This window comes from Zeus faber (assembly GCF_960531495.2).
Source record: "Zeus faber genome assembly, chromosome: 4".
In the NCBI taxonomy this organism is placed as follows: Eukaryota; Metazoa; Chordata; class Actinopteri; order Zeiformes; family Zeidae; genus Zeus; species Zeus faber.
Genome location: NC_137191.1, coordinates 28,275,184 through 28,292,104, shown reverse-complemented (window position 1 = coordinate 28,292,104; position 16,921 = coordinate 28,275,184). Strand labels below are relative to the sequence as shown.

The 16,921-nt window shown below is 43.3% G+C and overlaps 1 protein-coding gene across 1 annotated transcript in view; it reads left to right on the top strand.

Moving 5' to 3' along the window:
* The window catches only part of ube2o (ubiquitin-conjugating enzyme E2O), a gene marked incomplete at both ends in the record, with an annotated part of 40,078 nt that overhangs the window by 5,206 nt on the left and 17,951 nt on the right, over window positions 1-16,921 (top strand). The window contains 4 exons of the mRNA XM_079999264.1: window positions 14,832-14,891; window positions 15,488-15,598; window positions 15,895-15,992; window positions 16,425-16,488. Coding sequence (XP_079855390.1) covers window positions 14,832-14,891; window positions 15,488-15,598; window positions 15,895-15,992; window positions 16,425-16,488 — 333 coding nt within the window. The remainder of the gene's footprint in view (window positions 1-14,831; window positions 14,892-15,487; window positions 15,599-15,894; window positions 15,993-16,424; window positions 16,489-16,921) is intronic.

The following is a 16,921-nucleotide window of genomic DNA, read 5'->3' as shown; positions in this document are numbered from 1 at the left end:
GTCAGACACACACCATACCGCCTAAATTCATATGTCGTTTGACATTTTCCCCCTAGTATTTAAAGCATATTGGATCAGTGCAATCTAAATGCAAATGAACCACCCCCTCCCCCAAATAAAACAATGAACAAATTATGTATATCCCAGAGCAGTGTACTAGACCACCCAAACTGCGGATGTGTCCTGTGTTGCATGTGGAAGTTTTATATTGATGGTTTGTACTTCAGCTGCTGGTGCATTTATTTATTTATTTATTTATTTTAACGGGATGTCATGTACTGTATGTGTCTTTCACATACAGCCTGCATAGTTCAGTATTCTCCATGATGTACATTTGTTGTTGTGTTTGCTGTGGTTGCCAAGGCAACTCACCATGGTATCTTGTCTGAGTGTCATTTTTTGTGAGTTTTTGATTTTGATTACTAGGCTTGGTCGATATCCAAAATTTGATATCGTGGTGCAGTCCCACTCAAATATCACGATAGATGATATTTCCGCCTTTGTTGACGGGGGGGAGGAGAAAGTTCCCGTTGCGCACAGTGTTTTATTTATTTTTTGTTGTCATTCAATTACAATAAATAAATGTACAAAAAAACACTCTGTATTTGTTTGGAGAGACTGTGAACCTTTAATGCCAAATCACAAGTTGCGCATTGGCTTTCACGTAACGCGTGCGCGGAAGGGATCTCCCGTTCACCAATCAGTCAGTGTGCATTACAATAACATGATAAAACATTCTAGGGCTGCCCCTTGAAAGTTGACGAGTCGAATCATCAGTTGGAAACCTGTCAGTTGGCTGAGATTCTTCAAGTCGTTTTTTGTTTTTTGTTTTGTCAGTCAATGTGCGTTTCAGTCAAAGGATAAAACATGCTTGCAAAATACACAGGGATAACATTTTGATTGGGAATTATAAAAAAGCGGAATCATAAATATATTTTTAATTGTGAATTGTCCACGTCCGGACATGGACGCGAACGCGCCTCTCCGTGCCCCCTGATTGCCATCCCAGTTCCCCCACATAAAACAGCTAAAACCAGTGTGGGAATGGTGCACGACTTGTAGAATTGTTGAGATAATTTTGTGCACATAACGCATGAAGGGGGGGGGGTGATCGGGAGAGAGAGTCACAGAGAAAGTGTCCCTATTACGCACTGTTTAATTCTAATTCTGAACATAAAAAACAAAAGCACTGTTTTGGCGTGCCGATCGCGGGCACCCCATGGCTGACGCGCATCGCCTGTGCTGTCAGAGAAGCCGACGGGTGTGCAAAACGTGCCCTGATCGCTCCCTCTCCGCAGCCTCTGGTGAGGCCGGTGCTGATTTGCTGACAGTTGGGCTGAGTGCACGATGGTGCACCAACACCGGCTGTACCGGAGCGCACTGTACCGTATCCGTAACAGTCATCTAATACCCATTCCACCCATTGCCGATTCCGTCTCCATGCTCCTGGCTCTGACGGGATTTTAGAAGTTTTTTGGGTTGTTTCTCTATGTGGGAACTTCTCTGTAAAGGACACCCCCCACCTAGTTCTAAATGTGAGCGTTAAAAATGTGAATATATTTGAATATTAAAAATTATAAAGAATATACATTGAAATGGGATTATAGAGGAATATCTGCCGCTCTAATAGGTTTTAAGCTTAATTTTGACAAGGCGTAGGTCCCAGAATGTTTTTTTTTTTTTTTTTTGTTTTTGTTTTTTCCCTGCGATCACCCGACCAATGAAAAACTCGGTCATCAAAATGTCATACCCCTCCCTGCTTGTGCCTCAAACCGGAGGTGAACATGCTCATCTTCTTGGCACGGAACCTCAACAAAGTCAACTGATGATCAAACAGACCAGACATTTTCATTTACTGTTTGTTTGTTTAACCAGGACAAGTAGAATAAACGGGGACTGCCCCAGAAAAGCGCATTTTAGACTAATCCCTTCAGGCAATACTGAGCTATATGATTTTGTTTTGTTTATTTAACACTACTATACTTAAATGTTATATTGTTTCGCATATCTGAGAATATTAAGAAAGGCTATTTAAATAATTTGACTTAATTCAAACGTCACAAGTCAGGAAGACACCCGGCGAAATTCACAACACGATTGGTGAAAACGGGTGGGGAAAAAGTGAAAGCTCGACTCATTTTAGTAATGGTGCTGTCGGATGTAAACTTAACACATATCGTTCGTGCACGTGATGAGATCATGTGCAATCATCAAACACTTACGTCATTCAGCCTCCGCAGCGCGTTTTGGCCCCATTTAGTACGGTAACTACTGTAACACCGGGGCTGAAAAATCCAGGAATGCCAATGCATTTATAACCCCAGATGCTTTCACAGACATATCAGATTACATCTCTGTAATTTATTGTTACACACACAACCAACAGTGTTGGACAGTCATCCCTGAATTCAAGGAAGGGTACTGCTGGGGTGGCTGTCTGCCGGGCTCCCAGGGTCTTAATTAAGGGCTTGGCTCTCTAAAATGGAAGCTCTCAGGGCAGAAGGGTAGAGGCGAGCCAACCCCCGGCTGTGGGACTGCTCCAGGTGTCTGAGATGGTGGGGTTTGTTATTGTAATGACCGAAGGCTGCAGACAGGGAAAGGGGGATAGGGGGCCACGGCACGGGACGAGGCCTACTTGCTTGTACTGTATGCGTTTTACGTGACCATACGCATGCGATACCTCCATTCATGTCCAGAGCGTTTCCCTTTTCTCAGAGATGGTCGATACAAAATGTAAAAAAAAAAAAAAAAATTATAATTTTATAATTGTATAATATAATTATACAATTATAAAATTACAAAAATTATATTTACTACAATTATGGTTTTTATCTTTGTTGAATATAGAAATGCTTTTGTGTACCTTTTTATTATGCTATATGGTGGTTAAAAAAATGGTTATAAATGAGTAAATAGAGGGGAAAGGAACAAAGTGAAAGTGGAGTCCGCAGCGCTGGTGCTAGAAAAATGCTAATCGGAAAAGGCAGCTTTGACGAGTTCGCCAGATGGCTGTTGCTCTAACATGAAGAGAGTTTTTGTTTGTGAGAATCTGTGATTCAAGGTTGCATGGGCTCAAAATGGCACTGCAATGTCTCTTTTGGTGTGTTCCATTTACCTCGGCAGTCAGAGCTGGGAATGATGTCACAGCCGAGTTGACATCATTACAACACAGCATTCCAATACAGCAAGTTCAAAAACTAAGATGGACGGCTTTGTTGTGCTTGCTGTTTTTGAATACAGACAACTACAGAACAAATATGGGACCTGGGAATGGAGTGCTCCTCTGGGGGGTCCACGAACAAATAGACGTGATATAAAAAAAAACATGGTTAACATCACAGCCATTACTACAGCTTTCAATTATTGTTGAATTTTGATGTCGGGGTTGGTGAGGGTCTTCTGACTTTCCGAATCTGAAAAGCGACCTGAGGGGGCGTTCGAGTTGAAATTTCCGACTGGGAACTTTGAAGTGTGTGTGTGTGTGTGTGTGTGTGTGTGTGTGTGTGTGTGTGTGTGTGTGTGTGTGTGTGTGTGTGTGTGTGTGTGTGTGTGTGTGTGTGTGTGTGTGTGTGTGTGTGTGTGTGTGTGTGTGTGTGTTCTTCCTATATTCTAAATTCAGCTGACTTCAGATTGTTCAGGCCAATGTGAAATAATCATGCAGGACAGTGGTGTGTGTTCTGTTTTGCTGCGGGCCAGAATGTTGCCAATAATGAGAAAATTGTAATCCCTTTTTTTAATTCCCTTTTCCGCATTAAGCAATCGGTCTTCTTCTCAGCTGTCACTGGAAGATACTGGGAAAATTGTTTTTTTGGTTTTTTTTTTGGACTAGCTCAGTATCTTTTAACCAAGTGAATCTGAAGCATTATGAGATAACTTCAAGGTATCTTGTTGAAGATGACTAGAGCCACTACATTTGACGGTAATTTAATGCCACACCCTTTGAGTGTCTGTTAAGGGCAGCATGTGACAACTGACCCTTTACATTATAGCAACAAGCTGAGTGGGTCTGCTTTGAGAGAACCACTCAGTGCTACTCTGCATTACTGTGTTGGACATTTCCTGGGAGCGATTTGATTCAGACGCCAAGGTCTCTGTTTAAGTGGTTTCGGTTCACTCAGGCGCCATCTTGTTAACACCCCTGTTAGTAATTCCACATCTTACAAGACTCCTAAAGGAGTGTTGTGTCATCTATATCTAAACAGTTCATGCCTGGAATCGTAGGTTTATTGTATTCTACAGATAGGACACACTTATTGAACTTAAAATTTAACAATTGTTTTTGGTCCGGTAGCCCACTTTAAATTGTTCAATGTGATGAATCGCATTATAGGGATTTCAGATGAATGACAACCAGACATTGTGACGTATGTGTATACAGTACATTATCCTGATATATTCTTCCATTTCGCTTGACTGATGGGATGTCATTTATCATGCCTGTACCCGCCATCAGTGTCTTGTGCCCCCATTTAATCTACACAGGCTGCGCTGAGATCTCTTTCAAAGAGACACTCCAATCTTGACTGGAGTTAAACTAAAACAAAAATAACATCTTCAGTAGATGGCTGATCTCGCCAGCATGCAAGTGGAAAAAGCTGATTTTATCAGCTATGTACCAGACGTACTATCCATTATGTTTCACAGCCTTGACCCCCGCGTGCCCTACGGCCCGAATCATTGCTTTGCTAATGGCGGAGCCCGTCTTCCGGTGATATATTGGGGAATGGAGGGATCCATTTCGGACAGTCTGATGAGACTTCCCCATCCATCAGCCGCGCCCTGACCCATCCTCCCCCACAAACGACCTCTGGTGGCCTCACCTTCCCCACCATCATCAAGAGAGTGAAGAACGCAGGACCCTCCCAGAGTCCAAAATTGTCTTGCGCCACCATTGTTTGCAATTTCCCCAAGTATTTGTAGAGTAGGCGGCGTGGTGCTACCTGTCCTGAAGGTGGGCGGGAATAACTTAGAAAGGAATTCAATTTGTATCGGTCTCGTTTTGAAATGTTTGAATTCGCACTGGAGTATCATGTGATTCACTCCAAAGGCGCCACTTGGCATTCGTGTGGATATACCTTGATCAACATTAAAACCACTGAAAAGTGAAGTGAATAACATGGATTATCTTGTTACAATGGCACCTGTCAAGGGGCGGGATATAAGAGGCAGCAGGTGAACAGTCAGTTAAAGAAGTTGATGTGTTGGAAGCAGGAAAAATGGGCAAGCGTAAGGATCTGAGCCACCTTGACAAGGGCCAAATTGTGATGGCTAGACGACTGGGTCAGAGCATCTCCAAAACAGCAGGTCTTCTGGGGTGTTCCCAGCATGCAGTGGTTAGTTCCGCCCAAAAGTGGTCCAAGGAAGGACAACCGTTGAACCAGTGACGGGGTCATGGGCGCCCAAGGCTCATTGATACTTAGACTTGAGACTTGGAGAGCGTCAAGTAAAGAAATTAAATTACTGTCACCGCAAATGATTGTGTACCTTTCTTTATACTTTCTGTCTTTCCTCACCCCTGCTTGTTTTCTTTACCTCCTCCCTCCCCTCTGTGTCTTTCTCCCCTCCTGCTCCTTTGTCTCTCTTCCCTTCTTTCTTCTCTCCCTCTACTTTTCTTTTGGTGTTTGCCCCCCCCTTGCCCATCTTTTCCTTTTGCCCTATTTCTCTCTTAATTTCTTCCTCCTCCTATTGACCCTCATCCCTCTATCAATTTTTTTCTCTCCTCTGCTCTTCCCTATCTTCATCTAACCCCTTCAAGCTGCCTCTCTTCCTTTCCTCATCATTTGATGCTCTCCTCCTCCCATCCCAGCCCACCCCCCTCCCACTTTCTCTATCCACTTCCTTTTCACTTTAGATCTCCCAGCTCTGCTATTTCGGAGCCTCTTCCCTCTCTCCTCCCAGCGGACAATTGTTGGAGAATGTTGAGAAGCACTGATGTCATGTGATGCTGTTTGGATGGCAGTTCACTTGCATGCCACTGTACACGGTGCAGCGCACAGTGCCGCACCCATCCTCTACCCCGAGATAATGGATCTCATCTCATCCTCCGCATGGCCCCACACAAACACACACACACACACACTGGGGAATGGACTGGTTGTGCTCTGGTTTGCTATCTCTCCTGCCATCTTATTTTTCCCTTTTTTTCCTTTATTCTCATCTCACTTTCCTTTTTTTCCATTTTTTTCCAAGCCTACTGTCTGGTATTATCAGTGCTCCTATCTACAGTATTTCGGGAACCTACCTTTGTCTCTCTCTCCTCTCTCTCTCTCTCTCTCTCTCTCTCTCTCATCTCTCTCTCTCTCTCTCTCTCTCTCTCTCTCTCTCTCTCTCTCTCTCTCTCTCTCTCTCTCTCTCTCTCTCTCTCTCTCTCTCTCTCTCTCTCTCTCTCTCTCTCTCTCTCTCTCTCTCTCTCTCTCTCTCTCTCTCTCTCTCTCTCTCTCTCTGTGTGTGTGTATTTTAAATAATTTGGTTAGGCTTCATCAAGTAATCATTTAATCAAGTAGGTTTTGAGCATACATGTCAAATTAAGTCGTAATTTGGACCATATGCACTTCCTGGTTGCACTGATTTCTGACAGGATTTCCATTGACCTAAAAATGCCCAAGGATACATGACAATATAGTTTTGTGACAGAACTTTCACTCCATCGATTTTGTTTTGCAAATACCGGCTAGAGTAGTATAACTACAATAAAATAAGTTTTGCAGGGGACCTTGTCGGTGCAGCCCCTTTAAGGATTCCTCATCATTTTACATTTTCATTAAACACTTTAAATGAAAATTACTACTGTCTGACAATTATTTAAAGTTTTAAATGTATTTAAGACTGATAATTCATAAAACAGGCAAGTGTAGAGCAGTGGTGTAAATGGAGAGTATCTGAGCCATCACCGCTTGGCTGAAGTCCTGTGCCGTGTGTAGGCTCCGTGCAGAGGTTCCCAACCACCGAGCCGTAGACTGGTGCCGGGCTCTGCCTCTTACAATACACCAGACTTCAATTACATCCTTCGCCTTATGGTTTAAAACCAAAATAATCCCGTGTAGGGGAATTTGTATTCTTCTTTGCAACGAGCTCTTCCGTGATTGCATTCGCTGAAAAATCCTTGTTCTACCCTAACAACCCCATCCCCGGAGCGCACCCAATATATCAACAATTGCCAATTGCTGGGCTGACGGTGGAGAGCTACTTTTAAATGGAAAGATTGTCACCTCATTGTTAACAATGAGGGGACAAATGGGACTGTTGAGATTCTTGTCTGTGTGTTGAGCAATACACTGATCAGCCACAACATTAAAACCATCCCTAATAACCAAAAATATTGTGTAGGTCCCCCTTGTGTTGCCAAACAGAAGAAGGTACACAATCATTTGCAGTGACAGTCATTTTATTTCTTTACTTGACGCTTTAAGTCTCGCTTTAATCCCAGGAGACTGGGGGCACAAATGTATAAAATGATACAATTTTTGTTAGGATTCACTCTTATGCGACTAAACACCAATCAGCCACAACATTTAAACCACCAAATAACCACTAATATTGTGTAGCTCACACTCATGCAAAAGAAACAGCTCTGACCCGTCAAGGCATGGACTGCACAAGACCTCTGAAGGTGTCCTGTGGTATCTGGCGCTAAGACGTTAGCAGCAGATCCTTTAAGTCCTCCTGTAAGTTGTGAGCTGGGGTCCCCATAGATCGGGCTTGTTGTTCCAGCACATCCCACAGATGCTCGATTGGATAGGACCATGGTCCAGTTATGACCTAGGATCTTTCTGTGGCGGACAGGGGTCAGCATGGGCACTCTGACCGGTCTGCGCCCCATAAACAGCAAGCTGTGGTGCACTGTGTGTTCTGACACCTTTCTATCATCGCAGCATTAACTTTATCAGCTATTTGTAGCTACAGCAGCTCTTCTGTAGGATCGGACCAGACGGGCTAGCCTTCACTCCCCACACGCATCAATGAGTTTCGGATGCCCATGACATCAGTTGTCCTTTCATGGACACTTGGTAATTACTAACCACTGCATACCGCAACACTCCACAAGACCTGCCGTTTTGGAGAGGCTCTGACCCTGTCGTCAAGCCATAATGATTTGACCCTTGTCAAAGTGGCTCAGATCCTAATGCTTGCCCATTTTTCCTGCTTCCAACACATCAACTTCAAGAACTGACTGTTCACTTGCTGCCCATTATATCCCACCCCTTGACAGGTGCCATTGGAACGAGATGAACAATATTAGTCACATCACTTGTCAGTGGGTTTAATGTTGTGGCTGATCGGTGTAAACTGTACATGGGGGTGTGACAGAGAGACGGACAGGCTCATTGTGACCAGAGGAGGTAGTGTTATCACAGCTCTTGTCTATCTTGACTTGTGTTTCTTCCCCCCGATTCGTCAAGTATCAGATGAAACAAACTACAAAGGATTTTGTTCGGTCACTGTAATAAAGTTTTAAAATATTCGAAAATGTTACATTTTCATTATTACGTTGACGTATAACTGCATAGTATCTTAATTACTCAAAATATAAGGTGACTAAAAATGGCAATGATGCCTGGTTGCCAGCCTGGAAACAACTTTTAAAAGTTAGTGTTGAGCTGTGCTGATACCATATAGTTGAATTTAATGAACCTCAGTTAGGTTGGGTTGGTTTAACATGGGATACTTAAATGGATGTCAGGATGAATAACGTTTTCATATAAAATAATCAGCCTCTTTCAGTGACAGTTGTGTTTATATATTTTCACTCAGCCTTATCAAATTGGGATGAAGGCTTACAAACTGTATTCCTCAAGCAATTACGTAACAATAATTCTCAATCAATGTAAGGTGTATCTGCACATCACTGTAGGGGGGTGAGTGTGCTCCATCTCTTATCAGCACCGGCTGTCCTCAGTTCAGCGATTTCCCCTGTGGTCTCCATGGCTAAATCCTCCCGTGCCACCAGCTGGTTTTAATAGAGCTGCTCTGTTCGTCGTGCCTCCCTCTCCAAATCAGTAGCCGTCAATAGTCGAACCCACAGCCATGCAACGACTAGGGGAAGACTCTCTCTCTGTGTGTGTGTGTGTGTGTGTGTGTGTGTGTGTGTGTGTGTGTGTGTGTGTGTGTGTGTGTGTGTGTGTGTGTGTGTGTGTGTGTGTGTGTGTGTGTGTGTGTGTGTGTGTGTGTGTGTGTGTGTGTGTGTGGATCGTGGCAAGAAATCAATGTTGTTTTATCGCCATCCTCGTGTCCGACTTCTTAGATTTTAGTTTTCAGTATCTACCTGCGTTTGTTTTTCTGACAGAGTGAGCTGTAAATCCAAAACGCACCCTTTTGCAGCTTCTAGACCCCGTAAGTCCCACCCCCGAGCCTCTGATAGAATCAGATTAAAAAATTATGAAGATGAATTCAGATGAAGTCTCTTTTTGGGTGGGGTTGTTGTACCCCAATTGCACTTTACAGATCCCATTCTGACCACGAAAAGCTCTTTCTGTGGGAGAGTTGGAAAGGGGGTGCACTTTCTCTGCAATCTGTCACTCTTGCCGCCCAATGCTCACCTCTCTAAGGCCCCGGATCCCCCCACCCGCATCCCTGATCCCCTCCTCCGCTAAAGCACCCGGATAATGACAGGTGTTAATTAGCTCTGGAACTCAAAGCAAACGCCGTCCCACATCGATCCTAGTAATCAATCCAGTCGCTTCAGCGTCGCCGGCCTGGATGGAGAGAGAGAGAGGGAGGGAGAGAGTGAGACACAAGGTTGGATTGTGTCTTAGCTCCAGTCCCCCCCCCCCCCCCCCCCACACACACACACAGATTTAAGGCCTCTCTTTATCGCTTTCTATTTAGTCATCTCATAATTTCCCTTCCCTTGCTCTTTCTAGCTCCACACCTCTCTCACATTCCTCTCTCTCTCTTTCTCCTCCAAGCTTTGTTTACATAAATGCACAGTCCCCCACGTTCCCCCAATCATCAGCTGTTTTATCCGTCCGGATGTAACGGCCCATTAGCTCGATAGCGCTATCGGTAACGCCACCGTTCACCGTGTTTCAGTGAAAATCATGATGTTGCAGTCCATAATCCTTTTGTGAGTGGTGATCGCAGCAGCAGCTCATCCATTTTGTTCGCCAGAGACCGGACACTGTTGAGGAAAACGCTGGTTAGATAGCCGGTGAGGATTTAACTTTAGCCTAGCCGTTAGCCCTCCTCTCCTTCCTCTCCTTTGTTTATAGTCTCGAGGCCGCCTGGGAGCACTTCTGCCTGCTTGGTAGCCTCTGTTGTCTTGGCAATTTCTGCAATGAGCTTGAGATCGCAGAAAGTCCAAAAGTTCCTGTCTGCTGTACGATGTGTACCCAAGGCTGTTCTGAGTGAACTGACTTGAAACAAATACGCAGATAACTACTAATTTGTGGAATCTGGAGAGATGCTGAGCGTCGCATTGTACACGCGCCGCCATCTTCCACAAAGGTTAGGGGAGGGACTATGGGTGGGAGGGAACCGCATGTGCAGCTGTCCCATCACGTGAGCGTGATCAGATCCCGCAACGTATTTGTCATTGACGGCAGACAAACCCAATGAGACCGAATTATAAGAAAATGTTATGTCTCTGATCTGGATTTAACTCAAAATGATCGGACGTAAATCGTAATCTGGCAAAACACAAAATCTGTAACTGATAGTCATTTCATCCGATCAATCGGTCCACCCCTAATATATAATGTGTCTTTTTAATGAAGGCGTGCGTGTGCGTGTGCGTGTGCGTGTGCGTGTGCGTGTGCGTGTGTGTGTGTGTGTGATGGATTTCACATAGGCTTTAATTTGTAATTATTGATGCATGTGACTGACACACACAAACCTTGCTGCTCTTTTTTCAGGTGATAGCTATGTCACCTCACCTATGGGGGGAAATGAACAAAAACTGCGAGAATAGGAGAAAACATGGATGTTTCTCTCCTCGTGGTTTATATCACTTTGATAACTGCGCTATCGCTCTCTGCCCTATTCTCTCCTTTGGGGGGAGAGCCCAATTCAGCCACACAGAATGATTGGCATGGTACAGTTGCTAGGAACCTACAATTAATCGCTACGTAGAATGCATTTATTTCATTTAACCGAGCGGGGCCTATTGAGCACGCTCTACCCTCATTCTTTCCATTCAGGCGTGATGGCCAATCACAAATTGTTCGCCTGTTAATTCAGTGTTTAGCTGCTTCGGCAGGAGGCTCAAGGAAGGCATTGCGATGCAGAAGCCGCTCCCCCATACAGTGAGCTAAAGTGGCATTGATCCGAGTGCTATGATTCTGGAAATGTGGGGAAATTGCTCAGTACAGTATGTGCCGACTTCATGGGGAGTCTGTGTTCCCCCCCCCCAAAGAAAAATGCAGAGTTAAGAGTATCCATTTGTTTGTTTGTGTGCGTTCATGTGTTCCTCCTGCTCTCCCAGCGGTAGAGACAGGAGGATCTGAGAGCCTGTTGTTTAATAGATAACAAGGGAAAATGGCTGCCAATCGATCACATCTGCTGCTCCTCTCTCCTGCTCTACCAGATTTAGCAGGGTAAGGTTACAGGGGCGGACAAATTAGTGGCACTGCCGGTGTATCTGTTTGCGCATGCTGTGTGCACAGCACTCCTCTCCAAAACACTGGAACTATTGTTTTGCCAGTTCATCGAAATGGAGCTAAGCTTAGGGGGTTTGGGCTGTAGTTCAGTTGTAGACTGAAGTTCCAGTGGGACACTGTAATATCGCCTGTCCAAGTCCTAGAATTTCATTTGAAACTGCAAGGTTTTTGTTTCAACATCCAGGTGATGTGAATGTTCATGCATATTGACAGTTTACTGACCACAACTAGCTATGCTGGTTTATCAAATTCACCACAACTGCCTTTGGCTTCTTCTGATCTTTGTATTCTTGGCACGAAGGGCGGACCCCGCCACCAACAATGAACACAGCAGAGGAGCACATGCAAAACGGAAATATATGAAATTACCGATTCCTTAAAAAAATTAATACAATTTGGAAAACAAGTATGAAATTGGACAACATAATCTTACAGATTGACACTTTAAGGTTAAGATCTCTCATTGATACTGGAAATTTAGAAGCTTTGTAAAATTAACAGAAATCATTATTTGAATTATCCATTATTATGGAGTAGTCATACACACAGAGCATTACACTAGTTATTTGTGGCAGAGTACTATAAATACATTTTTACACCTTTTTAACTTTTTTTTTTTTTTTTTTTTTTTTGTAAATATGAATATAAAGATACCAAAACCGTACCGTTACCATGGCCCAAAAACCGGCATACATACCGAACCGTGAGCCCACTGTACCGTTTCATCGCTAGTACCGACGAAAACTGGTCCAAGGAAGGACAACCAGTGAACCGGTGACTGGTTCATGGGCGTCCAAGGCTCATTGCTCGTGTGGGGAGTGAAGTCTAACCCGTCTGGTCCGATCCCACAGAAGAGCTACTGTAGCACAAATTGGTAGAACGGTGTCAGAACACACCGGTGCATCTCAACAATGCCAAAGAGATACTGTTTGGAAGTTTGGAAATAAAGTCATATCTGAATTCACAGATTTTTGGATAATTCATGCATTCATGTTTGTGACAAACGCTATACACACTACAGTGTGTTCCCATGGTGAAGTGACAGCCTACCACATAATTTACTGACCTGCCTTATTTTCCCTGCTCCTAAGCAGGCTTTCCAGTCAATTAGCCACCCATCCATCTCAAAAACGTGTCCTCATCATGACTGTTCCCTTCAGTATAAACATCTAGGAGGTTCTTCCCTCCCAGTCATTAGCGAGCAGGCAGCAAGCCTTTTTTCATCCTTCTACCTTTCGTTTCCCAAATCTCTCACTCTCCTAATTACCCATCCTCCTTTACCTCCATCTGTCTGCTCGCTACCTCTGGTCCCTGGCTGTCGTCTCACCTGCTGCTACTTGGCTCTACGACTGCAGTTTGTAGGGGAAGACTAAGATAAGTGAATACCTCTTAATTGGCGTAGGGAAGCTGAACATCTTGCAGGAGGTGTTTGAAGTTTTTGTATCCATGTCATGTTTATTGCCTTCACCAAGGAAGCTAAATTCATGTACTTGTCTGAGTGCCTTTCTGTCCAATTGACCCGGATTCCTCAATAAGTTTTAGGAGTAATTGTGTCAAATTTTGGGCACTTGTTTCTCATGCAACGAGGAGCAAATTATTGTAATTTGTTCGGATTGTATTTAGGAGTTTGGTTTTTCTCCTCCTCGCTTGATGTTGCATCAGTACTGTAGCAACTTCACATCCTTCAATATACGCCTAGACCTAACAGTATATTATCTGACTTTTAATTAGACCAAACCTACGTTTCATCAAATGCCCACCTAAAACACTACAAGCTTTGTGTGTACAGTGCATGAAAGAAAAGATGGTAACTGAACAAAATGAGATTAGCTACTACATCAGGTTGTTGTCGGTCCTTAATGAGTGGGATCTTGACACTCCTGGTGTGTTACAGTAATCCCTCGTTCTGATCAGCGCTCATGTTTATCTTCTCCGTCAATGCTGCCGATAATTAATGCTGGCTAGGGCCGTGTGGAATTCAGATCAGTGTTAAGCACTGATCTGAATTGTTAATGTATGTTGCTTGTTGCTTAGCGGAGCTGCCGGGGCCGTACCGCATCGACAGAGAGAACCAACATAGCTGTGAGTTTTTAACGTTTCATTGTTTTGTTTATTTCAAAGAGGTTGTCTCACTGACATCGAAGTGGAGGACTAAAAGCAAGGTCATATCTGTCTTCATTTGGGCGTAAGATGGTCTTAGAGGTAGCATGACGCAGCATCATTTGGCCCACCGAAACAGGGTTTCCCACTCTGAGATAAGGGGTTTTGACCTTCTGCGTGACCTGCTTTGCTCCTTATTGATCAGTTCTGTGTGAGGAGCAATAATTCTGATTCATTAGAATGTTATTGATCAAAAAACATTTGTTTTTTCATCCTCATCTGTTCTCCAAATTTCCTTCATGTTTGTTGCGAATATGAATGGGGCATGGCTCTCCGCCCTCGGAGCATGGAGAGCTGTTTTTGTGTCCCTGTCCGGATGTGGACGATTCACACATATAAAAGTATATATATGATTCCCCTTTTTTATAATTCCTTATTGAAATGTTTTCCCTGTGCATTTTTGTATGCTTCTAACTGTTTTGTCCTGTTATTGTAATGCACACTGACTAACGAAAATTCATACCAGTCAGTTCTCTTTTGATAAAGCTTCTCTCCCCAGTGTCCGGGGTGATGTTGGGCTTTATACTTAAGACTGATTAGGTGTGTTTAAAAAAAAAAAAAAAAAATTGATGAGGGAGGATCCTTTTCCTACGAGGTAACTTCAAACTCTCTGCTGGCTCAGCTCTGCTGCCCGCCCGCCCACTCGCCTTATCCAAACACTGCACGCACACGCAGGCTCAGCTGCGTGTCTGTCTAGACAGTAAAATCTCTTCATATCCATTCCTTTTGGGCGTCATCAACGGGGTTTTACGGCACCACTTACTGTTTTCCGGCACAAGGTCACTTTAAACATTGTTCTCTGTATAACTACAGTACGTCTATGAGTGGAGGATTATGACCTACGCTGTCTTCCTAAGTTAAATCCATGGCTCGACATGAGCGTCGACTCGGGGCCACCGGTGTGAAGGATTCTGCACTCTGACGCAAAAATCAATAATCTCCTGCAGTGCGTGTGATCAAAATGTCTCTGATGGGAAGCGAGGGTCCGTCTCTAGAGGTGCTTGATGTACAATGCAAGGTCACCGGGTTTAGTGTCACCTCCTATTTTCAAACCGTTTTGCTCTCTTTCTGTTGCAGCTGAAACTCGAAGATCGATCAATTGTCATCAGAGACATCGTGCGGCGGATGAATTCCAACGTAAGTGGAGTCCTCTCAGGAATCAATTCAACGACAATTCAATTTACTTGCAATATATATGTATTTTTTCTTCTAATCCCCAAATCTTCCCAAAGTCTTGAAGTAGTTTTTTGAGCTCCAATTTAGTTTTGCCGTTCTGTTTTATTTGTTCTGAATCATAATTGTTTTGCTTGAAGCTTGAGATTTTGTTCGATTTTTATGGGCACTAATCTAATTCATATACAGCATGACTTGACTAGAAAACCATTACAGCGTCCACGCTAAATAAATCTTTTTTTATATTGTACAGAAATTGTTAATTTTAGATTTAATATGAATTATAGGTAATTCTCTGGCTATGATATACGTCATCTAAAGCAAAGGGGGAAACCACTCAGTATTTCGATTTCTTTTCAAATTAAATGACTACGGTTTTCTTTAAGGAACTAATAAAAGTCCTTATGATTTAATTAGGAATATTTTTTGATTCTGGAGCAGTTTAAAATTATTGGCATTGTAAAAAGATAGCTATTGTAGAAACCATCACACACAAAACATGATTCATTGCTCAGCCCTCGGTAACTATCCCTATCGTGGTGTTTTTTTGTCTTTTCCAGGACAACCAGTGTGGCATCGTTACCAACATTGACATTGAGTGCGCAGTGAAACTGGTGGGGACCAACTGTGTATTGTACCCAGTCAACAGCAAAGACCTGCAGCACATCTGGGTGAGAGAAGGGGCCCAGTGTCCTCCGATAGCTGGAGAGACACTCACAAACTGTTTGACATAATGCAAGAATTTATCATTTTTATTCAATATCGACCTATATATAATTGTTACATTATACATACAATACATTAGCCTGGCCATCCCGAGTTATTGCTTAACGTTAATGTAAACGGGTTAGCGCCGACTCTACATACGACTTCAGAGGATCGTCTTTGATGCCCGGTGGAGCCAGGGTAGTTGAAATGTCACATTAAAAAGTTGAAGGTCACACAGCTTTCCCGTTGTGCTCTGCAGTCTTTTATGTATGGAGACTACATTGCTTATGACTTCTGGCTGGGGAAAGTCTACGACCTGACAAATCACATCATCCTCAAGCTGTCCAACGGAGCGAGGTAGAGTGCATTGCTGTGCCCGCCCGTCTACGTGACAACACTGCCTAAGCTTTATTAATTTAATTTAATTTTTTTGTATTTTATTTGATATCTCAATATCAATTTTAATTGCCTTTATGGTATGCCATTTCCTTGCCGGCAATCGAAAAACTACCATTTTATCAAATTCGATGCAATCTAATCCAATCTAAGGGTTCCTTCATATTTGGGTAAAACAATACAAAATCTAACATGGGAATGCATTTCTGCAATACCAGTAGCATTTAGTGTTTTTATCCAAAGGGTATAAACATTATTAATCTTTATTGTATATTGCAAGAGTATGAATTTTAGACATAAAAGGACAGATCACAGTTAAAATATGACACATAATTTTTCCAGTACTGACTAGTGTGTCTAAACCAGCCTTTTATCTCCACCCCCTCCCGAAAGGTGCTCCATGAGTGTGGAGGACGGTGCCAAGCTTTACGATGTCTGTCCGCATGTCAGCGACTCGGTACGTTCAACACAAGCTCCTGTCTACCACCTCTCTCTCTGCTGCTGCCCCAATCACTACACCGGAAAAATGTACTTGTGGTGGAATTGGCCACGAAATGGAGGTTACCCAGGGGGCAGAGAGTGCAGTTTGTACTGGTGTAGTACCAAGGCAGTAGTGTTCTGAAGAACTGAAAGTTCCTGTAAAATGCATTTAGCAGGTCACAGAAGTGCAAACATTTTTAAAATAGGACATTGTTTTGTTTGAAACATCCTTTTTTGCCTTGCATCTCTCAGGCTGTGACCAGTTGCAGTCTCTCCAATTTGTTATAAGGTGCAATAGCATCATTCTTAACACTTAACACACTAACACAGCACGACCGTTACTTAAATTATTAAGTTATGTTATCATTTCAATAATGATAACAATTATTAATAAACATGCTGCTGTCACT